The sequence below is a fragment of the Meleagris gallopavo genome, chromosome 17, assembly GCF_000146605.3.
Source record: "Meleagris gallopavo isolate NT-WF06-2002-E0010 breed Aviagen turkey brand Nicholas breeding stock chromosome 17, Turkey_5.1, whole genome shotgun sequence".
NCBI lineage: Eukaryota > Metazoa > Chordata > Aves > Galliformes > Phasianidae > Meleagris > Meleagris gallopavo.
Window position 1 is genome coordinate 676659 of NC_015027.2, and position 26884 is coordinate 703542.

General features: G+C 41.7%; 1 protein-coding gene across 1 annotated transcript; it reads right to left on the minus strand.

Moving 5' to 3' along the window:
- Positions 1-190: 190 nt before the first annotated feature.
- Positions 191-26255, minus strand: LOC100544306 (protein HIRA). The gene is made up of 25 exons (XM_019620957.1): positions 26225-26255; positions 23577-23639; positions 22758-22868; positions 21912-22002; positions 21301-21395; positions 20881-20976; positions 19770-19930; positions 18755-18922; positions 18116-18229; positions 16332-16402; positions 13913-14018; positions 13119-13346; positions 12700-12785; positions 12136-12330; positions 10579-10749; positions 9241-9445; positions 8431-8535; positions 7480-7628; positions 6130-6291; positions 5333-5391; positions 4526-4631; positions 3488-3610; positions 2835-2998; positions 1726-1814; positions 191-1162 (listed from the first exon to the last, which is right to left on the minus strand). The coding sequence occupies exons 1-25, from the start codon at positions 26238-26240 to the stop codon at positions 1046-1048; spliced, it is 3051 nt and encodes a 1016-aa protein (XP_019476502.1). The 5' UTR covers positions 26241-26255; the 3' UTR covers positions 191-1045.
- Positions 26256-26884: the final 629 nt, after the last annotated feature.

Sequence of the window (26884 nt, forward strand, 5' to 3'; positions counted from 1 at the left end):
TGAAGCTCAGCCCGAGCCGCGGCGCCGATTCCTTCGCGCGGCCCCCGCTCCCAAAGCCGGCCGAGCGCGCGCCTGGAACGGAGGGGGCCCCGAGAGTCGTCGCTGGACGCGATATCGCGATTTAGCGCGCGTTAGCGGCGCCAGAGATGCCCGCGCCCTTTGTGACGACAATTCAAGGCCACGTTCCTGCTTCGTTGTTTTTAAACCAATGCAGTCTTCATTTATTTTTGTACTTACAAAAAGAGCCGTCCCGTCGTTCCCCCGCCCCCGATGCCGTTTACAAACATTGAAAAATTAAAAACCAGATGAGGACGTGTTAATTTGGTTGAATTATTTTGAAACGTAGCTTTTGTAATTAGAGTTAGATTTCCTACCAGATGACTTTGTAGAGACAGCCTGATTATTGGCCAAATAAAATTCCATATCACAAGTTAGCAAATTCTAGTACAAAAATAGTCCGTGTGTTAGAACAGCCTCTTATTATTATTACTATATTCACAGGAAAGTCTATCGGCTGCATAATACCGTCATATTTATGAAATTTATTTTTATGCGGCTCATTCATCTAATTCAATATAGTGTTGAGCCTCAATAAATCCTTAGGCAAAAAAAACCCTACACAGGGTTAAATACGCTGTTCAGTGTACTCTGAAGTACTGTGCTTTTCACAGGACATCCAAGAAACCCCATAAACAGTTCTCCGCTAATTTCGATATTAAAATGAGATCAGATCCAAAAGGACCCCCCCGAAGTACATACGCACACCCTTCCGTAGAAACAGAGGCTGCAGCTTTGATGGTCACGTTTCACTTGGGAAACTGTGGACGCTCGTCCGCTCCTTTCCACAGATCCGCTCGTGAGCTTTGAAATCTAACGCAGGTCACCCGCAGCGCCCGGCACCTCACAGCACCGCCACCTCCGCAGAGTCCCACACTAACCGGGCTCCCTCTCCTCTCCTCTCCTCTCCTTTCCTCTCCTGTCCCCGCGTTATGCTGTTCAGCAGTTTCTCTCGGACCAGGCCCCTCAGGGAAAAGCTGGGGAAATGCTACTTGTCTCTCAAGATGTCTAGCTGCTCTTGATATTCTGTGAAAAGCCTCTGGAAGCGGAGGTTCTGTCCAATAACAGGAAGAAGTTCTTTCAATAGTTCTCTCTTTCGTAAACCCTGAAAACAAACAAACAAACAAACAAAAAAAAACAAGCCACACAACACAAAAGCTTCCTTAGAATGCGCTGCTTTATATTGGGAGTGTAATCCATAGGATTGTTTAAGATTCATGCATTTCTTTTCCTGTCTGGGAAGAGCTACGTGTTTTAAGTTCTTACTCTGCTTGCGTGACTCAAAATAAAAGCTGACTTTACATTTCTATACTCGTGGAGCCCTGCGGCCTCTGAGAAGGGAAGGCGTTTCATTGGCACACCGCTATCTCAGAGTTGCTCTCTGAAGAATGCAGAGGCCTGCGCTTGCAGCTCTACTCCATCTGATCAGTGTTTAAGACCAGTGCAGAGACTGTGGAGCTGAGTATTCGTCTGTAGGTTCACGGAAATAAATACAAGTGCTATAGGAAGAAGCCTCCTTGTGGGATAGGGCTAGGGAGCGCAAAGGGTTCCAGGATTAGCAAAACCAAACATTTTAACCTATGATTATATTAAGTTTAACCACATTTTAAGTTACACTGTTTATCCACATTCTGTTATTTCCATGGGAAACTCTTCCTCCAGACTCACCATTACTGTTGATTCCCATTGACTTCCAGCTGAATAATGGACTGGACCCAGTAAATCCTTGCATAATTCTCGCAAACGATATTCAAACCCTGAATATTACCAGAAATAAGATCATAAAAATTTCACTATATAAAACCTCCACACAATTTAACTGACAACATTTTCAAGAAAAAGAGTTGCAAATATCTAGAGTAAGGTAAGGCCAACATGCAGGATTTCTGAAAATGTAGATGTTCTCAGTTAGTGAGGACATTCTCAAGTGTAACAGTTTTTAACATATGACCTGACCCTAGATGGACAGAGAGAATCAAATGCGACTCACCGGGCTCTTTTATTAAATGAAGCAGGGGTCAAGAATCAGAGTGCTTGTTTTTATTTCTGCCAACACAGCATGGGAGGCCTAACACCACTTCATTCCCCTCTGTGCAAAATGACTGCATGTGATCAGGAGTGGGGCTGAACAAATACAATGGGAACTACTGAATTTGGAACACAAACAAGCAGAGATGCAGAGAATCCCCAGAACCATAGCCAACTGGTCAACCTTGCTTAGTATAGCAGCATAAAGAGTACATTCAAATATGAAATGGGTTCAAGCAACCCTCCGTGTGGATTATTTTCCTCACGGAATTTAGTGCTGATGGAGCATTCAAACGCAAAGTGAAGAATAAAGTGCAAGTAACAGAATCAAACTCCACAGCTGTGTGTGCTCTGGTGTACGTATCAAAGACAGCAGTTCTCCTGCTCCTCAACACACATCTCACATTTTACGTGGTGCTGCTGCTGCTTCCGAGGCGCCTTTAGCTGCGGCCACGTGACACACACGATACACCCTAATCAACTCGCTGCACATTTTTTTGCCTATGCTCAAGGCCCCACAGATGGCACTGTTTCCCAGACCACAATCTGCTCCCAGCATGCGAGGGTTCCTGAGTACTGAAGCACTGTGGGAAACAAATGTGCTTCAGCTGGTCGGGCTGCCAGTGAGCACTGAGTCCAGGCACCAAGCGCTAAGCAAGTGAAGATGAAGTGCAATCTTACATACACTCAAAGTGAACACAGTTTCTTAAAAGCGAGTTGCAGAGGCAGCGTAGCACGCTGGGTCTCACCTTCATTAACGAGGTACCGTGCATAGATAAGGAGCCAGTGGCGATATTCGTGACTGGACTGTAACATAAGCGCTGCTGCTATCTGATTCTCCAGGTATGCAAGCGTTGTTTCTTGTTGCACTAAATGAGGCATGGAGAACAATCTGGCAGCTTGCCTTCCTGAACTACAAACCAAAGAAAATTTAACATGTCACCGTAATATCAGATGCTATTTTAAGACAAAATTATTCCTGTAACACACTGTTCTGCACTTAACTTCCAGGGGCACTTAGTGCTTTCAGGGATCCAGCCTGGAGTGACAAAGGCAGAGCTTCACTGCAAACTGCCTTACCCTCCACTGCTATAATTACAGCCATCACTAATTGCTAATTAAGATATTACACGCACAGAATCATCAAATACTTCACCCATTCAGTAAAGAGGAGACTCAAACAAAATTAATTTTGGAGTATGCTTTCCCGCCCCCCGAATAACCTCAGAGCAGCACTGCAGTACAGACTACAGGTGTGCAAAGAATACAAATGCTCCATGAGCTACTGATACATTTCAGTGCAATCAGCGTCTTGGGAACATCTCCCTGATTCAGGCACGTAATTAAGTAACAGGAAGAAAAAGACAAACATGCTGGTGAAATGAAGCAAAGAAAGGCTTACTTCGACGTTCGTCCCTGTATTACAGCTAAGGGCCCAGAACACAACATGGCTTCTTGGGATGGTAAACTACTCCTGAAGTCTGCGCATTGCGCCAAGGAGTCCTGTTTGTCAGAAACAAGATTCCTGGAAAAGAGCAAACAAGGCAGAGATAAGTTTGAAGAGAGCAAGCAGTGATATCAGCTGATGCAGCTTTGTTCTGCCTCACAGCCCGACTTGCAGGCTCACAGATTACCAGAAGTGTATCACAGAAATGCTCAGCAGTTGGACACTGAGTCGGAACAGCTGTGGTCTGTGCAAATTCCACTTGTCTTCTGATGGAAACGTCCCTCCCGCCCCCAGAGTTGACAGGATTGATCACGTATACAATGCAGCATTTATTTTGAAAAGCACAAGGAAATTCACTGTCTGGCATTTCGGAGCACACAAGATGGCATATCCATAATGAAGACTGGGGCAAACGCACGAAGTAACGACTTTCACACTGTGAATTTGGTTTGAGGGAGGGCCAGGTCCCCCCACCCCCTGCACAGGTCATCACAGACCACGCATTTTGACACTCTTTAGACTTTAAGCTACTCCTTCTTACCCAGGGAGCTGACAGCTACAGCTGACATTTCCACACCTAATCAAGGATATCATTTTCTCTAAGTTTGAGATGCCAAGGGAATCAGTGACTCAAAACAGCACTAAGTTTAGACCTCCAGACAGCTCAGAGGTAAATGGCACAAATATTTAAAATAACCTTTGCTGCTTTATCACGTTTAAATTCGTACGATGACTAAAGGGATCACTCTTTTACATGTTTCCAAAGCTGTAGTACAAACAAACAAAGAGGCAGCGGGGTCAGAATTCTGCCTGGAAATCCATCCCCTGCTCCTTGGTGTCTGGGAAGTTCTCCACACAATTTGTCAGTTTATCTAAACAAGTAAAGCACACTTAAGCCCCAGGGCACTGCTTTAGCTTTCGAAATGTGGAGTGAAACAGTAAACCAGAATACATGCTTGGCTAGGTTGTAAAAAGCACACGTGTAAAACGTACCACGTAGAAAGAGAAGGATTAAAGCAGTACGCCTTCCCATCAGACATGCTCATGACAGGTATGCCGTGCTGAGTCAGCAAGATCTGAGACACGGTTGTATCACTTCCTACAGATCAAACGAAAGCAAGGTTTTACTTTGAGTCCTGCATACATTCATCATGCTAAGTAAAATATGCTACCCACTGCTAACTAGTAGTCTTAGCAACCAACAGAGAAAGGTGAAGTAATTGTTTTTCTCAAAGATTAATAGGAACATTAAAAAACGATGGTCAGCACCAGGCTCAGAGCAGTGGCATTAAGATTGTTCACCTGCAGTATCTACTGTCAATCTTGATGTTGTCATTTATCCACAACATTTGCTTAATTAGAAACATTTTTCATATCTGAGTGAAATTGTCAGCAAATCTACCCTGTCTTTTGTAATCCCCAAAGCCTTTACCTTTCTTCTTTCCATTAAGTCAAAATTCTAAAAGCCAGCATATCTGAAAAGGTGCACACGCCATCAACATTGAGTAAGTGAGATAGCTGGGGTCTTGCCTTTCCTGGAACATTTCTGTCCCAGGATTTGTACATGTAACTTCTAATGAAGACTTCTGCAAACTGCTGGAATAAATACTTGTCAACTTAGTTATGGTCCGTACTGAGAGGATTAAAGCTAAAATAGAAGACAGTATGCTCTGAAAAACTGCCTTTTTCTCCTCCCATTTTCTTCATCATTAAGATAATACACTTGCAGAGTGTGCACAGTCACGAATGTGACTAAATAGCATGGCTGGGCTTAGAGGTTGGCAAATGGCCCTTTATTACCTGATAATATTGTTTGCAAAGACTCGTCTCTAACAATGACTGTCTGCTTGTGAACATCCCTAAAAAAAGAAGCACAAAAGGAAAAATTTGCAGTTTACAAACAACAGAAAATTCCAAAATCATTTAACAAACATACATTTCAATTTCAATACTAGTCACTGGGGGGCTTTGTTTGCCGTTTTCCCCATTGCTTTAAGAAAATTCTTTTGGCAAACTCAGAGCGCTTGTATCAGGGCAGAAGTCAACAGCAGAGAACAAAAATTATGTCCCTTTCTATCAGGAATCCTCGTTACAGCTAAGCAAACTGAGGGCCCAAGCAATGCCTGTAGGAGTTCTGACTTGTCTAAAGTTGTATGAGATATTAGATTTAATTTCACAAGTACTGCAGTTTCTACCTTCATATCTTAAAAGGTGCCTTGAGTACTTTAACTCTAAATCCCATGCATTTCACTGACTAAGCATGACAGAAGACAGAAAAGGCTGTACTTCTCCCACCCCACACCCAATTCATTCCATACATTCCCTAGGGAATCTGTTTAGATTCACGGTCTGCATGAAGTTACTATGTATTACTATCTCACTCATAGGATCAAACCGAACGTTATGTTCCCTCCTAGAACAGAGATTCAGGACTCAAGTCCTGCCCAATTATACCTTCATATTGTATTCAAAATGGGACTTATGTTCGGACCTGGCTTTAAGCCACAGTTTCAACAGGAAGGCATCAGCTCAACAATCGAACAGAGCGACCTCTACAAATCAGTCCAGCCGCCACTGCAAGCAGACATGGCACTTACCAAACAGAGAGCGTAGCAGCAGTGGTGAGAGTCATGATGTAAGAACCTGTGCAATGCAGGGTGGAAATGGGCGTGTTCAATATTATAGGGGGAAGAAGGCGACGACCACAAGCCGAAAACACCGACAGCGTTCGTTTCTCACAGGCTACACAGACAATCTCACTAAAAAAGAAAGCCCAAAATAAACTCTTACGTTTCAACACACGAGAGCTGCATAAAACCACGCTGCCCTTTTGGGTTGCCATGCCTTTCAGGGAACTAGCTCCAGGCGTAACTATTACAGCTTTTAACAAAATCCTAGGTACCAAAAGGAAAGGCCGACAGTGGTCAGATCATCTATTTTAGGTGCATTCCACATCTCCTTTGTTTATTTTAACCACAGTGATGGAAGGCAATAGGCAAGAGAATGTTTGCAGGTAGAGGTGCTATCTTTTATTAGATTTAGTGGTGTAGTTGGAAATACCAGTAAAACTCTGGGATATACACAAGGTCTTCTTCAGGCCTGAATTTGTATTTAACTTAGAAATCTTGCTGCTTTTTTTTCAGACCTCAAGAAAAGGTATTGTGTTTTGCAAGCTTGTTTAATTTTTTCAACTACATATGGCAGTGTCATAGGAGATGATGCTGCTAACTACAAATATCAGTAGTCTCAGGGTGCCATCAGAAAATCAGCATGAAGCTCAAGTTAAGAAAAATTCTACATTGTGCAGCATTTTGTCTCAAAGCTTTCATTCTTTAATTGCTCAGATGCTAACTACTATGTTATCATGATGTATTCAACATTAATGAATAAAGTTAAAGAACTGTAAATACACAATATTTCTTATCAGCTCAGGGTTTATGATGCTTCAAGATTCTATAAACAAAACTAACATTTGGAGTGAAATTGGTCTCAAGATTGTAAGCAATAGGTATTTTTGTCCACAAAATATTTATTGTGAAACACTGCAAGGACTGCAATGGCTGAGGGAAAGGAGGAAGTGAGGATGGTTAAGACAGGAAACAGCAGTTGACAGTAGTTGACAGAATCCCCTCCAAAACTTCCACAGGATGAGAGATTAAGAGCATCACTGTATAAGAGCAGGTTAGGTGGAAGAGAAATAGGACATCCTGAGCCAAGCAAAAATCGTCACATAAATCCCTAACAGAAGTGATGCAGTTAATCAAAATTTCTGAACTAGTGGATAAAAATTCTTCTAGAGCCTCCACCTCCCTGTAAAATGCAAAAATTTATTTTATATGTAATTCACTTCTTCTCAAGTGTACTTTTGTACCTCCAAAACATTTTCTAGCCTTCAGGACTATTTATTCCCTTCAGGCTTTCACTTCCTCAAAAATAGGCTCTCTTACCAGCTTCCTGCTGCTGTGAGAATTCGACTGGTGAGGACTGTCTCCCATTCCTTTCCTTCTCGATTACACTTCAACCTGCTCAGCTTGGAACCTCCCACTGTGGTCATTTCATTCTCCACTTCAAGGTACATTGATGGATCTGAACTTACCTGAAAAAGAAAAAACAAAATACTTCTTGGGAGAGAAAAGCATCTCCCCAAAGAAAGCAACAAATGATGTTAGATTCAAACACCGAAGTTAAGAAAGTATCGAATACGGCATTCTGCTTAAAATCACTTCAAAATATACTGCTGTACTTTAAAAGAAGCAGACCTCTGAAAATCAGCCTTGGCTACAACACAAACACCCTCTTTGTACTCTGAGTGCCATGAACGAAGAAGGGCCGTGCCAGTCTGTGCTACCTGACCAAGGGCGTCGGGTCACCTCTACAAGTGCCAGGTCTCCCTGAGTTCTTGGGATCAGCACCAGACTGCTGCAGCCTACACATGCAGAAAAACTGTTTCATAAGTACTATTTGCCAGTCTGTTTGAACGTGGAGCACCTCCAGAGATGTCTCAGAAAATACTTAGTTTCCTTTTCAGCCACGTACCACCAACACGAGCGGAACAACAACGCAGCAGTTATTGCACTTGGAGACTTACCTTTACGATACATTTTAATTAAGCAGGAGGGACTGATGAACCAGAGGCATTTCTCACTGCAGTTTAGCTACTTCAGAAGTACCTATTCTTAATCGATTTGATGTTGTCTTTTCCCCTAGTTATATTCTTAAAGGCTAAAGTATACATTCTTTTTGAACAGACATGAAGATGCTCATTCATCAAAAGATCTTAAATATATTAAGAATACTTTTGTAAAAAAAAAAAAATATATATATATATATATATATATATATATACACTATATATATATATATTAGTAGTAAGCTTCTTTTCCTTGTAGACAACTTACTTGCAAAGTAAATGATTTCTGTGGGATTGGGGTTGGCAGTTTAAGTGCTAATGCTGGTGCAGAGATGCATGCAGCATCTTTTTCAGAAGCCAGTGCAGCTGGGGACTGGAAAAAAATGCAGAGCGGTTATATTTTTCCATTAAAAAAAGGTTAAAAACAAAGATACGTTACAACATAAATGGATTTGAAAAATTTTTCAATGATCCCACGTAACACTCACTGAAAATGTTCTTTGTCACATTTGTTACATAAATGTATTTTTAATATAGCTTCTGAGACTTGAGCGCAAACTAAAGTTACAATGTAGTTGGAACTAATTAATGGAAGTCCTGGTGTATTTCACAGAAGAGCCAAGCTCTGAAAATTTAAACTAGAAGGATACATATTTCCTAAGATGATGGAAACTCCCATGTAACTTGCTGCTTCACAATTCCTAGGGAAGTCATCACCACTGAAGTTACATCCACACCGAACTCTTGTGCTCAGGCCTCTCCCCATGGAAGAACACCAAGAACTCCAAGAACTAACGGAGTTTCTCTTGATTCCATACAGCAATTTGGCAGACTATCAGTACTTAGCACACTGGTTCCATTTAATGAGCATCTCTGCTTATCCTTATAAAGGATAGTATTTTCTATATCATATGAACCCGCTAGTTATCTTAAATCAGAACAAGGTTCAAAGCAAGGACGAGGGAGAGCTAAAAGCCTGAGGAATCCTATAGTAGTGCTATTTACTTGACTCGATGGAAGAAGTGACTTATTTTATCAAATGAACACTGGAAGTCATAATGAATCTCACTTATTTCACCTGAACAGTTAAAGTTACTGGTACAAGTCTGGAGTCTTTTCGAGGTCTTCCCTTTTTCTTCTTTTCTACTGTTTCCCCCTCAAGTTCCAGCTTTCGCTTGGGTGCACTGAGTGGTTTAGCAGCTGGAATCTTCTCTTCGCTGTCACTGCTACTCTCCAGGATATCCTTGGGCTTATTGTCTTTAATTAAATTCTGATCCTTCAGTCTGTGGAAGTAAACACATTTCATATAAGCCTGTTCCAAAGCTGTATTTTATTTTAGTGTTAAATTACAATTACAATCAGTCCTCTTCCCTGGGTCGATACAAATAATCCAGCACTTTAAAGTACAAGAGTTTCTCATCTTTTCGCCTCCAATGGACATTACACTTTCTGCTTACTCAAGCAGGACTTCATTTATCATTATGCTGTCTGTCCCCAGTTCAGTTCTGACTAATGTAAGCTGCATATCTACAAGCCATTTAAGTGCCTGCAGCACTCCATTCTGTATTTGAGGAATACAACAAAAGTAAAGGAGAGAGGTACAAATCCCTATGAACTCATTAGACATTATACCCTAGAAAAGATCCTTTAGCTGTTCTCTTCCCATTCCTCCCAATGGCCAGTTATTAACTCACAGCATTTCATTACTTATTCCACAATCACTCCTTAGGAATTCCTTGCATAAGTCAAACCTTTCTTCTTTGGCATTTGAATTCTGCCAAACAACTTCCATTTATCCATCATTTTACCAACGCACTGGAAACAAGTATGAGGGTAATCTAATACTTTTCTTTTTGAACACATGGCTAGATGCTGACTAAAACTGTTGAGGTATTTAATCAAAACACATTTATCAGTAATAAATCAGAGAAACAGATTACATTTCAAACCCTTTTTTTTTTTTAAATTAAAGATCATGGGGATCCAGAGTCAGAAAAAAACATAAAATCAAAGAGTCTTCTCCACATGCCTTCAAAGCACAACAGGTCCTTTGCAGAGACATTTTGTCATTTACCTCAAAGTAAATCTCAACTCTTGCACATGGACACAGGGAAACTATTTTTATCTTCCAAGGAGCACAGATGCACACATCCACACATGAAGGCATGAACATACACACAGTCTCTTGTAATGGGAGCTTTAATACTGAGTATTTTGAAGAGTCTGCTCCATGTCATATGCCAGAGACATAAATGTACAATGGGATAATGGTAGCAAAGAATTTACCCATTTCCACCTCTCTCTTTCTTTCCAGTTTTGGAAGAGACTCAAGAATTTCCAGAGCATTAGCACTGTAGACAATCAGCTTTTAAACTCTACATTACTGTCCTTTTTTGTCCTTTGGGCTATTTCTTACCTGTCCACAACAGTCTGATTTGTATTTGTTATGATAGCAGTCCCTGAGGTGGCTTTGGATCGTTCTGTAAATCTAGAATCAAATGCTTTCATAGGTTCAATCTTGGATGGAGTTGTCAACACAGAGGACGATGATGCAGGAGGAGCAGTTGAAACAGAGGTAGCATTTACACTGCCAATAAAAGGGATGTGAGAAAGAGGATTGAAAGAAATGTATTTGTAACCTACATTGTTCATAATAACCAGGAAGCATTCGTTATCTTGGCTAGAAATAACATTCAAAACTTTTCACTGGTATATATGAGAATTATAATACACTTCTTCACCTTTCACATGTCAATATATTCTAAGCTTTGTCTACTCTCAAAAACTGTTTACACATCTCTGAGCTAAATCTTGCTGTTTAAGCTAGATCTATCTAGATTAAGTGACTTTAATTAGCTCATTCTTTAAGTATTTTTAATCCAGGAACTAAATTTATAGCTAATTCTTACATTCCTAAATGGAAAGGTTTGCTGTTTTAAATAATGACTGGAATTCCTGGTTTTATCCATTCTTCACGTTATCAAACACTTTCCTGTATAGGATTATATTCCAGTGTATGTCAATCAAAGAACTCGTGCTGAAACATTTCATGACAAGTTTTAATTTTGTTGTTGAAGAATCCAAACAATTTATTATGTCTTTTCCAAGCATGACTAAGACATAGGAATGTGTTTTCCCCACACTAAAGCATTCCAGGGATCTGTTATTTGAATAGCTGTTTACTTTAGAGATTTTTCAATCCATTCAGGGGAACAAAGGTCTCTGAGATAACTTGCACTAAAGAGCAGTTAGAAGCCCAATTTCTAAAGAAAAGGAGACTTAATAATTTTGTCTGTCAATCCTTCCTCACAGCCTACCACTCACTCTTTAATTTATGATTAATTTCAACTAAATTTAATGGAGTAGTAGAGATTTCAATGACATCATGCTATAATGACACAAATGCTATAAAAATATATATATAGGAGGGGAGGGGAAGATCAGCATTAGCACTGAGGAAAAAGCAAGTAAAGTTTACTTGTTCTGTAATTAATCTGAAAGACACACTGTTGACTCAGTATAGGAGCACCGACAAAGCCAGTCACTGTGCTCTCTCTCATCTGAATGGAGTTGTTGATGTAGGGAAGAAATATTACTGTGCTTGAGGAGAGGAGATGTAGGGGACAGGACAGAACTCACTGGGAATCAGACTTCATTACTTTCATTGCTGGAAAACTTATTTACTAATAACAACTCAGTATTCTATTAGCAAGCCACTCTGTTAGTGCATTAGCACACAGTAACTGTATATTGTTGCAGTGAATTCATTTTCAGAACCATGCATGTGGATTTATTCATCACCGATTTATCGCCTGCTAAGTCACCAAACACTAATAGAACTCCTGCAGGAATGCTAGATTCCTGAAGTTTTGGGGTAAGGAAATCGTTGTAATGATTGATTGATGACACAGTCACAAACAAGAACTAAAACAAAACCATGTAAATGAAAAACAAAACTTCTGCAAATACTGACCCATCTTTATTGGCTGCATCATCTGTTGGTTTTATACTGGCTGCTGTTGGCTCTGCAGAAGGCTTTGAAGTATTAAGTGAATTTGCTGCATTAGAATCTAATGACATGAGCTGCTGGTTGTTTTGAGAAGACATTATTGAGCCAGCCAGTGTGCCAGATATTGGGATGCTATTGAAAAACGCTGTAGAAAAATCCCTATGTAAAAGACAAACAACAAATAGATTTCTTCAAAACATTTTGAAAATAATGGAAAGAAAACCATTTTAATTAAAACTCATCCCATTTCTCCCTCTGCTGTATGCAGAGATTTTCATTATACATTTTGTATATATACACAAAACATAGATACGAACGGACACACAGCCTAAATAAACCACCAACGACCAACTTCCCAGAGCCCTTTTCCACACACAAATGAAGATAAAGCTAGCATTAATGCAGGCAGGAACCCGCAACACTGTAGTAGTGCTCACTCATCTGCAAGGGCAGATAACGAGAGTTAGCCTTATCTATCAAGAAAATATTACACCTATAGTGGTCTTAGAAACTACTTCCAAACTGTACCCAGTGTCCAGCTGAGCTATGCAGAGAGGTGTGATCCTTCTCCGGCCATCTGCTGTCCGTGTTTCAACTTGCTTTTTTAAGAGATTCTGTTGGGAAATATATGTAATCATTATTTCTGATAAACAGGATGTTACTGCACACGTGGTGATAACCTGTAACATAACCTCTTTAAAAGAAAATATATCAAAAATCCTATTTAAGTTCCTATGTTACAAAATACAATGGATTCTAGTTCTGATTACAGCTTTCAGGTAATAACGTAGCATGATTTACTTTCCATTTTTAATTCAGGCACAGCCATTTCCAATTCCAGACCTATTCAACATGAACAAGGCTGCAGAAACTCCTTTTATCACAAACACCTGCTATGTACTGACTTCCCACTTGGTGCTATAAGGTAACTACCCAAGAGCACCTACCTTTCTAATGTCCTCTAAGCTCTCTCCATTGACCATGCTTGCCACTTTGGGAGCTGTGGTCGCAGCCCCAGATGCTTCCCTCACTGACGCGTTCTTCTGCTCCGCCTGCTGCTGCTGCTGCCTCTGTTGATACTTGAGCATCTCTGGATTCTCAATGATGGTTGTAGACAATTGAGCTTCAGTCATTATAGCTAGGCTTTTGCCATACGTGGACTGATGGATGTTGCTCTGCGAGTGTCAGAAGTGTACCACAGAGTGACTACAGCTGCCAACATGACACCACTAGCTATGATGTAAAGGAACCACACAAATCTAACAGTAAAAGATTCAAAATGTGTCCTCTATCATTTATAAACTAATAATTTTTTTTCCTTTCTTTACATTGTGAGCTAATAATAAATCAGTACATTAATTAGAATTCAAAGCTTTAGTTGCTAATAGCAATAAGAGTTAAAAACAGCCAACGGCAAATCAGCTTAAAAAGGTTTGCATATAAGCAAGTCAAAGAGTAATTTTAAAGTGTTCTGAAGCACCCACTCCTGGTTTCCTTGGTCAAATAATTACTTGAAACATATAATGATGCGTAAGCAAGCGGATGTTTTCCAGCTACTCTTTCTTTCCAGAGTAGAAGCTAACACCATCAATTCATTTCTTTGTACTGTTTTTAAACAACAACACATTTTTCTGCAATATGAAAATCGGTCACTGCATACTTCTATAAACATTCCAGTACTTTAACTGAATCAATACACCCCTTATACAAGATCACAGATTCTCGGGATTGCTTACTGTACCTTTTCCTCCTCACTGAGTGGATCTCCAAGTTCATCCTGGGAAAAGTCTAAAAACGCCACAGATCCATCCATGGAACACACCAAGATACCGAGTCCATTGAGGGTCCTGAGGGAAAAAAAAGATTCATCCTGGTTTTTCCTTTTTTGTTGATATGATGGGGCCACACAGTAAATTTCAGAATAATAAAAAAAACTTTAGCCTAAGGTATATTATCACAGGAAACACTGAGAAATGGCCCAGCCAGGAGAAAAGGTGTTGATGGACAGCAAGGGTCTGCGTGCTCATCCTTGAAAGAAGGCAAATCAGAGACTGAACATGGGAAGGTGGCTGTAGAACAACACACCCCATGGCACACGGAAAGCCTTCTGTAGGGGTCAAAGAATATCAGCTGAAGCACTCACTGCACAGAAAGAGAGAAAAATGTAGATTTATTTGCTTCAAAAGATGCACAGAGAATTTGTGTGCTAACGGAACTGGGTGAAGAAAAGGGACTGCAGCAGATAAGCTGATATTCTTTTTAGCAGAATTGCCACTTTGCTTCATCGTGCATGGGAAACAAATAACAATAGATTGTCTCTTCCCATAGAGAGTGTGCAGTCTAAATAAACAAGGTAGGAGGGAGAAGCTATCTATGTTGGCTTAGTACCTTTTCTCAGTCAGCTTTATCTGAAATGACAGCAATAAAAAGAAAGCAAGGTGTGTGTTTGAGCAGGCCTGAAGTCTCTGCACTAGGTAGGAGCCTACATTTGAGTTCATTGTTTGTTTCTCTGACCAATCTGCGTATGTTCTCACACATGGGGAAGTGTTACACTGCTCTTCTGGAGGTCAAAAAGGTTTTCTTGGTGGGAGAGCAGAGAGGATATATTGTTCCCTTAATGGCATGACAGCCTTCCATTATTGCACATTTAGGAAAAAAATGAGTTTTAGATTACTAAGCCAGTAACATACATTCACTGGCTGTAAGGCAAAGTAAGATGGCCTTCCGTAGAGGAAAAACGGGAAGCAGGCAGAACTCTTTGGTCCTATCCAAATTAGTGCTGCAAGGTTTGAAAATTCTGCATGCATGACAGCTGCAGGTGTTTGAAAACGGCTTTTTTTGTGGTGGCTGTAGATTGCTAGCATCACGTTCAGAAGAGGCAGCATCAGCACCATGACTGGGTTAAACAACACAGTTTCCAAATTAGAAAAGCGATACAACATTGTGGAGAGTTTTCTGCTCAATTATCAGATAAAATTGCTGAGCTCCTACTGACATCCAGACCCAGCAATTATTGTGTAACACCATCATGGCACTCAGATGTTGTAACAATGGATTCAAGTCCACAGCTCCAAGCCAGAAACCAGGCAGCTGTAACAGTGTAATAGCTTCAGATTCCTTCGAATTTCATCAGTCTGTTTTTAGAATTGGGCAAAAAACTGGAATGCATTTCTGGGAATATGCCACATTATTGGCATTTTAGCCATAAATTTGAATTTGTAAACAGGATATAAAATAATAAGCTTCCTGATGAAGCTTTGTTTACATCATACATCCCACAAAACTACTTCCTTTTAGACAGCAAAACGTTAACCAGCTATTACTCCCAATGACTTCATGCCATTGAAAGTGTGCAATTTGCAGATGGAAAATTAAAAAACACTACAGGAGAACAAAGCTATTGGAAGCTATTGTCCTATAACAACAATAACAGCAGTTCTCAGGAAACATTCTATTTTTTGGCCTTTATTTATAAAAGCAAAATGTTTTGGATTTGAATTTTTCGTGTGTTTCTCCGAGTTTCAAGGCAAAATTCATACAGCACACAGAAAATAGGAACCCACCACAACCGTAAGCTTTCAAATTCACACTGTAAGAACACAGCATTACAGCTACAAAGGTAGAATTTCAGAAGCTAGGAGACGCTCAAATTAACACAACCTATGTAATCAGCTGTGTGCATACTATGGAAAAATTCTTTTTTTTTTTTTTAAGTAACATACAGAACCCCAAATTCTGTAAGGCATCTATTGCATAAGTGCAGCGCTGCTGGGTTTTTTTGTTTCTTTATTTTTAATAGCACTTACAGAGAAGTGCCATGTTCATTACTTCTTATTTTTCAGGTCCCGCTGTGAATGAAGAACTGTTACCTTTTGCCTTCCTAGGACCTAGGCCTTTGATGCTGGTTGTCCCAACAGTGAGGCAGACCCACAGCCACCATTTCCTAAATAAAAGGTTTTGTTCAGTTCTGATGTCACGCGTGCTGAAGTGATCCCATGATAATAGCTAATGTCACGATACCAAAGACGTTGCAGCAGAACCAAAAACTTCAGAACTGTTATTCCAACAGATACAACCTGTACTACTTCAATGAATTTCCAGTTAATGTGCCTACCTAAAGCTGACAACAACATTCTGGCTTCTGTAAGAAATCAACTTACCAGGAGATATCCATGATAGACTTGTCGAACAGCTCATGTATGACAACTAAAGGTCTTTTCAGACACGTGAGCTTAAAACAGAAAAAACAACACTCAGAAATCCAGAAGTTCTGTGCTACCACAAATATTACCACATTAATACTTCCCCATAGTCTAACAGTATTCTCCAAACAAGACTAGGCCAAGAGACAGCTGCATCCTTGACAGTGTGATGAGATCCAAAGCTATCTCCTTACTAGCACAGAAAGCTCTGGAGAAGAAAGGTTGACATTCAATCTCCCCCTCCCTTCTGAAACACAAAATGTCTTCACCAACTTAGTCCTTCTTCTGCAGTCACAGAGCTTTCTACCACTCAAAAGGTAATTCCACACATGCTAAGACAGCTTTCTATTCTAAGCTTTATTGAGATAAGGATGTTGCAAACTGCCAGCACAAGACGAAGACAGATTAGGTTTCATGTCTTCACCCAGACCACCTGCCCAAGTAATTGATGCCTGCCAATAGCAGAGGGAAATTCACTCACAATTATTCATAAGGAGGATTTTTCTACACTTACAGATCAGCTTAGTAATAAAGAACTGAACATGAAAACTCCAGTACGCTGCTCTAAATCGGAAATTCTAACCTCCTTAATGTTAAGCCAATGAACTTGATGTTTACAGCACATAAAACAAGCAAAATGAAGCACGAGAAGACAAACTGATCTAGAAGGTTTCATGCTCATTGGTACACAGAGGTAGTGTGTCATCTTCAGCAGCTCCTTTTATGTCTCCCTCCTCAGTCTGTGTTGTATACATTCCTACAGCTCTCTGGGGGTAATGACTGCCTACAGCTGCATCTCTGCAATACCTAGTGAAACTTTAACAGACACCCTGCATGAAGTCACAGTATAAATATAGAATAAAACAAACCAGTAGTGATGCTCGGATACGGGTGTGCACTGGTAGCAAGGCGAGGAGGAGATTTAGTGTTATGCATTTAATGACTGATGAATAGATACACTCTGGAATCTATAAAGAGTAGCTGTGTTCTGGTCCACAATCTCATTACAAAGCCTTACAGTTAAACTTATTCTCTACTCTTTGCAGTTACCAAACAACCCGCTTGCATTTGTAGATGTGAGAACAGTCATCCTCTCTCAGCCAGAATAACAATTTGAGTTTAGAATTTTGAAGTGAAACACAAACTAGAAATTGAAGACTTGAAAGTATGTTTAAAAAGCTCTTTTACTTTCACACTGATTTTCACAGCAAAGGCAGAAGCCAGGGATTGAAGCCAGAACAGAGCACAAAGATGAGAAATATACGCTCAGAAACAGCTGTGCTGTGCATGCTGAACTCTCCTTGCACGTATAAAAAGCAAGACTATCAAAACTAGACTCTATAACTGATTAAAAAAAACAGGTGGGCTAAATATGGAGTGATAGTACAGTCTTCTTCTTTAGGACTCACATGGAGAGCAAGTAAAGACACTGGAAGGAAATAGGGCTGAATTGCGTTTGTTAGCTGAAGTAAGGCGTTATTTCCCTTAACAGTTCCTCCCTGTACCACCACAACATACTCCGTCACTGGCTTCTAGTTGTTCTTGGCTCCAGAACACTGAATTCCTGAAATAAACTACTACCAATCCACTTCTTCTCTCCTATTTAATCCTCTCAGAACCAAGAATAAAAAAATCTGAATATGAATCTAAGTAAAAGACCTGATGCTGCACACGTGACCTCTGTGCTAAGCCCTCAAGCTATCCAAATGACCACGTTAATCACAGAAGGCAAACACACTTACCCAGACAGAAAGAGATCGATCCTTACTGCCAACAGCACAGCAGCAGTAGGGACAGCTTGATTTGGTAGAGCTCCCATTCTTTTGTTTCTTCTTGAAAATTTTTGGATTGAATTTCTGCACAAGTGAGAGGCCACAAATTTTATTACAGCAATCGTATTTTAGTAGATCTGCCTTAAAAACAAGCTTTCCAGTTACGAGTGAAAAAGAAAAACATTTCATGGGAATGAAGACCCTAGCCAGGCTTTGTCAGAGCACAGAAAGAGCCCCACACGCTTACTTAATGGACTGTCTGAACACCTTACCAGGTATGCCAAAGAACATTAGCTTTACTAGTGATCAGGAACCCAACAGAAACCTCAGTTGCTGAGCAGCTAACAAAGCTGGCCTTTGACACTTCTAACCTGCTCCTGTATTTCTCCCTTTCTTTCTCGGTCACCTGCATCCAGCTCTCGTATCACAAGAGCAGGCTGGTTGGTCCCAGCATTAAAGTTGAAATTTATTAAACACCACCACATTTTACTCACACACTTTACTAACCTTGCCATCCGTCTCCCTCTCTCGTCCCACTGGCGCATACATTCACCAAAAAGCACTTCTTACAAGTTTTATGTCAGGAATAAATTATTGTCATTCACTCACCACTACCGTAACTGCTTTCCGATGCCCCACAAAATCCATGTTGGTTTTCCATCCATCTCTCTCGATGATCTGAGCAGTGGGCCCAGAATTATTCATGGCGTGAGCAGAAACAAGATAGTGACCATCAGGTGACCAGCTAAGCCGCAACACGTGTGTTGTCCCTCCACACTAAGGAAATAAATTAAAAAACGTACTAGAACTTAAAGTGCGTCTGGCAAAATATATTTATAGTATTACTTTTTAAAAACACAAACTATGTAAATTTTAGATTTAGGAAATATGGTCACAGAGTCTTTTGTGTCCATAAAAGAAAGACAATGCATACACTTCTCAGCACTTCAGCCATGCTTATGCAGCATGATATAGGAGGCTCTAACAAAAGGAGGAAAAGGTGTCCAGAGGACTAGTTTTAAAGGAAACAAAACACAAGTCTTCTTGCACACAGCACACTCAGTAAGGATCACAGTTCTGGTCAGTCACAGGGCTGCAGCACATCAGCGCTGTGTGCACCCAGACATTCACAATCCATAACTACGAGTAATGGCACTGCGACACCGCTGTGTCCCTGTGCAACACAGCCCCCTCACTAATCATCAGTTTCTCCCCAGAAGTCTGACCTCCTGATCAAAGTCATCAGATAAGAGCCCCAGGGTGCCAGACCAAAGATCCCTCCCCAGGGTTTCTGCGAATGGCCAATAGAAGATGCATGGGGAAGAACGCAAAAGCAAATATTCGTACCAATTCTTCTCTGGAATAACCTCCATGTTTCCAGGCATCTACTTGCTTCCACGACCATATACATCTTTGGCATCAACCACATTCAGTGGCAAGAGTCTCAATTTAATGACATGTTGCATGAGAAAGTTTCCCTTCACGCCTCCTTCAGAATCTACCACCAGATATTTTAACAGCACTGACTGACACTACCTAGTGCTCCTTCAGAGCCAGAGTTATTCTAACAATTTTCATTCACTCTGCAGGAATTCACTTTGAATGGTCACACATTCTCAAGTACCTCATCAAAGGGTTTTGTGATGCTAGTTTCCAATTGCCAGTCCATCGTCCGCCACACTTTCAAACTCCGATCATCAGCCTGAGAGGCAATGTATTTTCCAACAGGATCCCAGGTCAGCCCTTTCACCAAGCCAGAATGTCCTTTCAAAGTGGCAAGAATTTCTGTTCCAACAACGAAAAAACCTCTTTAAAGCAGCAGTTTAACTGGAACTTTAGTTAAACATTCATCCTTTCTTCAGTACCCAAAGATTATCACAACAAATTCGGCTTTTTAATACCTGTGACTGAAAAAATACAGAAGTCTGCCTGAAAATAGGCTACAAGGTCTGCCAATCTCCTGCTTATCATCCTGTTAGAGGAGAGGCTGAGAGCACTGCACAGGCTACAGATAGCCTGAAAGTGTAAAACCTCCAACATCAGCATTGGCAGCAGCCCTAAAATAAGAAGCGGTGCCCAGACAGCACACAATGGGAGTTTTGGCTCACACCAAGTCAGGTGAGGAGAAGCAGCCCAATACAGGCAGGTGCTCCCTGCGTGCTGCAGACCCTCCAGGTCTGCTGGAGCTGCCAGCGCTGCAGCAAAAGAACAAACATGGTCATCAATTGCAAGACTCGAGAGCTTTTGTGGCCGTGACAGAAGAGGGTGCAGATGGTCCCCTAGCCCTTCCTTCTTCCCCTTCATTACGAAACGGCAGGCTGGTTATTAAACAGCAACATTTAAAGTGGGACAAATCAGGTAGGGTGAAGGGATGGGAAGTCTTGAGGGTACAAAGGCAAGAAGGAAAAAACACAAACCTAAGTAGAAATACTTCTAATATCAAGCTGAAATTGTATGTAATTAGGAAATTGAAGAGAAGGTAAAGAGAATACATGTAATAATGACTGTCCCGTAAAATCAGGAGCATAACCTGAGCGTAACTTATCTCCAGCAGCATGGAATCCAGTGATCATCAATAACCACAGTTGAAAGCAGGAGCTCACCGTATTGCAAGTGTGCCACCTTGAAAGGCAGGGAACCCATTGCCACATGGGCACTGCCAGTGAAATACACCCACAGAGGAGCTTACTGCAAAGTATTACATACTTGCACATCTGAAACAAAAGATTTCTCACCTGGAAATTTGACAGCGTTCCAGATGACAACAGTGTTATCCACACTACAGGATGCCAGCCAAGCATCATGTGGAGACCACGCTACATCCATGACATCTGTTTAAAAAAAGTCTCTGTGTAAGGCACCACCAGAGAATCCAAAAACTTTTTCTAAAGGAACTTGTGGGGCAACGTTTTTTCCGCCATGGAGAAATGACAAGAGTATCACCGGAGTGAGAGTTAGGACAGAACACAGCAAACTGAGACCGAGGCCAAAAAAGTCAAAAACAGAGAAATATTTAGTGCCTACAAAAGTAGTAATGCATGTACAGAGTACTTCGCCTTGCTCAGAACAGGGAAGTAAGAGCAGATATTGCAACACACTCACTTTGTGCCAAAGCACGCGTACAAATTATGTTCATTCTGTGCCTGTTAACTTACCCCCTGAATGGCTTCTGAGAATTGATACACACCTCCACTGCTCAACGTTAGTTAGTTTGCTGCTAGAACCAAACACAGTGCTGGGTCCAATGTACCTAGTTAAAATAGAAAAAAAACAGTTCCCAACAGAACCACCTCACATTTTTCACACGCTTTCTAAGGAAAAACCAGCTGCACAGTACGCTTCTATTTCATGTTCAGGTATTTCTGCAACAAAAAGCTGAAACAAAAACATGTTTATAGAAAGTAATTCCAGTTATTAAAAAAACCTAGCTTCCATGCAAGTTATGCTGTCCAGCGATAGCAAAAACTAATAGCTGTAATAAAAAACTATTTAAATAACCCTTCAGAGCTCATCAGGAAGTTTTCTTCAAGGACAGACGCTGCCTTAACTCACAGCCAGGAGCACAACTGCCCAGGTAGAGCAGCTCCAGCCCAAGAGGTGGGATAAAGGACTACCAGTGATGGGATATCACAGCTTTCAGCTCCACACGCACCACAGGAAGCAGTGAGCTTACCAGATGCTTGCAGAGAGAAGCAACACTAATAGACCTGATATTGTCACTTACTTGGATCAAAACACAAAACCAAGAAGGAAGAAACTTGCTTACGCGGCTCGTTTCCACACCATGATCAGTTTGTCATCTCCTCCTGAAGCCAAGTAAACTCCATTGTTTGACCATCGTACACAGTTCACGCAAGCTGAAAATTAAGAAAAGAAAGCTTGTCAAATGAAGACTGAGAATAGATTCTCCTAGAATGGGAGCAGAATCGATAAGAGGTACAGCTTGCCAGAAGACCTTTAGGACTTCAGTCTGGTTTTTCCACTCAAGGCACTCTGTCTGCTTTAGATAAATGAACTGGGACTTACCTTTCTTTCAGTGGCAGTTGAGGAACTCCTCGTTTTTTAAAAACTATTCATTGTTTAAAAGAATCTTCACTAAATGCAACTTAAAAGGTGAAAGATGTATATTCACCTAACAAAGGAAACTGTCTGGGGAAAACTAAGGGGGAGTAAGAGGCAAAGAAAAAAACATACATCTTGACAAAAAGAGAAGGGATAGCTTGCTGAGGTAACCATACTTGTTCCAATTACAGTGTGCAATAAGTGTAGGATAATCTGCAGCTATTACTGACACACTTTGTATTACATTCTCTTTATACCTACCCCGCACCCCGTCCTTCAGAGCCCCCAGGTTCTCAGGTGTGTTACCCATCATGTCATGCACACAGCCAGATTTCCAGTCGTATTTGTATTTCTCTATGCATTTTGCCAAATCTTAACAATGTTTTCTACTAAAAATCTAAAAATGCATCCAGCCAAAACACGAGACCCCTCTGCTGGATTTAATGACTCTTTTCCACTGAACAAAACACGATTCTTGTAATCACAGACAGATGAAATGCTCTGGCAAATAAGAAACAGCCAGCACAAATAAATAAGGGCATCTATGTACCTAAGTGATTGTCCATCTGACAAAGCATCTTGGGAATATTTTCATTCTTTTCATCTTCCTCTTTCAGGACAGGAGCCATATTCCAGATCACAACTTTCCCAGAATCCTGACCTGCAGATGAACAAGAGGGCCTCCTTTTAAATACATGAGAAAGGCAAAACAGCTGAACTCAATACAGGCATGGAACAGAGAGGGGGATTTAGTCACTGCTGGGGTGGGAACTGGAAACCATTCAGCTATGGATGCCATTTTGATACAGTTACACAGAAGTACTGTACTGAAAATGAAGTTACAAAGTTGATAAAAAATAATCACTCGTGTAACAACATAACAACTTCAAGTAACAATGATAACTATAGGCACCAACCATTTATACAGTAAAATTGCATTTAACAAATAAAGACATACATTCCAAATCTAGAAGGCAATTATTACAGCCAACAAAATCGTTATTTGGATGACAACAGCAAATAATTCTGCACACATTTCTTGATCCGTTCCATTTATACACATCGATTTTCCTATCTAGCAGTTCAAACACTCAGGTCCCCTTCAGATGAAAAAGCAGTTTGGCCATTACAGCCACTTCTCATCTACTGCAGTACCGCCCCAACTGACATCCAAGAGGACACACAGATCAGGGAACATAGCTCTGCCTTCTGCATAATAGCAGCTTTTCTATACGTCCTAACGAGTGATGCCTCTGAGATACAGACAGTTCTGTGATGGGTTTGCAAATGGGTTGGGAAGATAGAAGTACTGTGAGGGCACGAGGTCACTGTGGCCCAGGGGCCCAACCTCCTCACGGTGTAAGCATACCTTGTCCTCCTGTTGCAAACTTGGTCCCATCTGGGTGAATGTCCACTGAAAATATGGGCTTTCCTGAAATCAGAGAACAAGAAACACACTGAATTGTTTCACAGTCAGCAGAAGGCAGCCATGCCAACAGATCCGTGACCCTTCAGGCTGGCAGTAATTATAAGAAATACAGCTGAGTAGGACAGTTGGAAGCAATCTGAAGAAAAGAACAACTATTAGTGTAGATGGAAGCTGCCGTGCCATAAACGAACCAGGGATGAACAGGGAGATGTAATCCTGCAGGATATGCCAAATGCCTCAAAGCAAAGTAACACCACAACAGTTGAACCAACGAGGTAAAAATCACACTTGGGTACGGAATTTCTTCCAGGTTTCTGTAGTTCATTAGCTGATGACCTGAAGCAAGGTTTTGGTTTCTGTCCTTTGTTGTTTTGTTGACAAATCCTGGAGAATTTAACTAGATTCTCCAACTATGGGTTTATGCTGCAAATATACCATCTGGCTTCCCTGACACTGAACTGAAAACAAAATCCTTGTCCCAGTACTTCTTACTGTTTGAGGGATGTGTGTTCTGCTTCACGTATTTTCTTCACGTTGACTTGTTTTGAGGTTTAGTTTGTTTGGATTTGTGTTGCAACGATGACACGTGATTCCCCTTAAGAGTTTTACAGGCAGCCAAGCAAAGACCTTCTCTAGATTAAGACAGCACTCCACCTGCACTCCTTCCCAGTCCCCTAAATCACATAAAGCACAAATTGAGATTTAGATGTGGCTTTTCTTCAGGTCCTGCTTGACTCCATTCTTCTTTCCCTACCATCTCGAATGCAACACAACAGCTGAGTGCTTGGAGAAGCACAGGCAGGAAGCAAACATTGATTTTGCCTTTCCCCAGGTGCAAAAGTTCCCTTACGTTAAACCAGCACATCGTTTAAACTAGTTTAAGCCACTGACACTTACAGGAACAGCTCCCTCTACAGATGTTACAAGTGGAAGAGATTACCTTTGCATCAATAACCTCACACCCGAAGTTACCACGTGTGCCGTGAGAGTACAGGAAGCCCTGTAGTCCTAAAGGCCTCTTTAGGTCCTCAGCCAGGTACCAACCTGCTCACCCTGCCTCTGCATCACTCACAAAACCAGGAACCCGATGATTCCCAGCGAGTCAGAAGGAACGAAGCCCTCAATAAGAGGGGAGCCACGGCCCCCAGAGCAGCACAGACAGCGCTTCAGAGCTCAGGTGGCTGCAGTTAAACAACACTGCAAAGAAGGAGACATTATTTATTAGCAACAGCCACCCTCCTCAGCTCCACGTCTGTATCTGATGGCGTTGCTGGTCACTGCTGAGACACCAAACAGCACCAGGTCCCTCTCCAAAGCATCCGAGTGCCTTGCCATGCCTGTCACTGGAGAAGTTCTCACTCATACCAGTCATCAAGCATCAAAATAAGATGCACGTGATGCTTAAACAGTAACACTGCAATTTAGGACATTTTTCCCCTCTTGTAATAATTTATAAACAATTTGTTGAAGCTATCGAAGCTCCCCACAACACAGCATGAGGCAGCAAACCAGATCCATTGAAACCAGAACACCTTCTGACAGACTATATAACATCATGTGGCTTGTTAATTTTATGCAATAATCACTAAAATAAAAAGACAATTTTATGCAAAGTTCCTCTTTGTGAGATTCTATTTATTTTCCTTGCATCCCATCCAAGGCACAACATCCTATGTGACTCACATATCCATTTAAATATTTACCTTCCACCATTACAGCTTGAAGAGATAATAAACTCTGTGCCTACGTTTCAACAAAGTGAGCTCCAATTCCTACAAGCTGTAACACACCAACAGCACCTCAGGGGTTGCAGAGGTTTCTCAGAATCACACAGGACTTCCTTCCCAAGAGGGCTCAGCATGTGCCACTGCTACAGACCAGGGTTCTCAACCAGCTGCGTGCCAAACATGCACATACAGCTGTGCTGTGTTCCTTCATACGGGTACTGAAAGGAAATGGGGGGAGAACCAAACCCCAGCTGAATATCTGCATAATATCTAATAAACTGGCATTAATAGTGCAAAAAGCTTACAGAAAATCTATTTGAAGAAGTATTTCCAATAAGCAAGGCAAAGCAACGTTAAGAACGCCAAGACAAAAACCCGTAGAGCCACACGTGCAAAGTGCTCTTACAGGGAACACACACAGTCTGGGCTGAGAAGCCCAGGTGCACTGAATGTAGTTGCTGCAACCCCAACTCCCTGTGGCTGTCATCTCACAGAGCTGCCATCCAAGCCCGCCAGCATCCTTCAGCTGCTTCCAGCCCATCCAGTAAAGCACAAGTCCCAAAACCGAGCAGGTAAAGAGGAAGGGAGGAATGACAGCAAGGAAAAAGCGCACAGAGGAGCCATCCTGGGATCCTCACTTTTTCTCATGCACCAACAAAAGGGAAGCAAGCTCTTCTGGCAGCACTGAAAACAAAAGGAGCAAGAGCTATGGACAGTGAGCCCACAGCAGGAACCACCCCCACCTCTAGGGAGGTACCAGAGTAACGTGCAGCCTGTTAAAAGTGATGGAAATGGCTAATGTGAGGCAATGCCTGCGGGACCTGGAACCCAGGTACATTAGAATCACCTGCTTGATCTCACCTGATTGATCCTGCATTTCCTGCCCCAAGGAGGAGGGGGCGAGAATGTCAGACAGCTCTGTGTGCCACAGACCTTAAAGCGCCTCGCAGATGAAAGCAGTGATAAATGTCCAGCAGAGTTTCACCACTGGCAGAACAGACTGACTCGCACAAACTCATCCCTGCAGGACAGCAGCAAAAATGGAGACAAAACGCGGGGCTACCAAAGCCTTGTACTGCATCACCCGTGAGGTACAGCCTTCATAAACCTAGCAGCAGACTGCTGGGCAGAGGATGCTTTTCTACAGTCCACAAGTTAATGCCAAAAGTTACAACAGTTCCCAAACACACGCCCATAGCGAAGCAGTGCACCCATTAAAGAAACAGAGAACAGCCACGGGGCCATTGCTCTCTGCGACCTGCAGCGGTGCAGGCCAGAAGTTCGCTCCCAGCTGCTGACAGGTGGGCTCCCAGCAGCCATCCAGCGCCGGAGAGCCCACACGCGAGCGGCCAGAGACCGAGGCGCAAACGCTGCATCGGTTCAGATCAATCCAGCAGAGTAGTAACGACCTCAGCGAAGCACTTCCACTTTCTTTCCGATCGCCACGACCCCACGTCGCACGGCCCCCCGCGGAGAGCAGCGCAGCACGGCCGTTCCCGGCACCGCAGGACGATCCGAGGC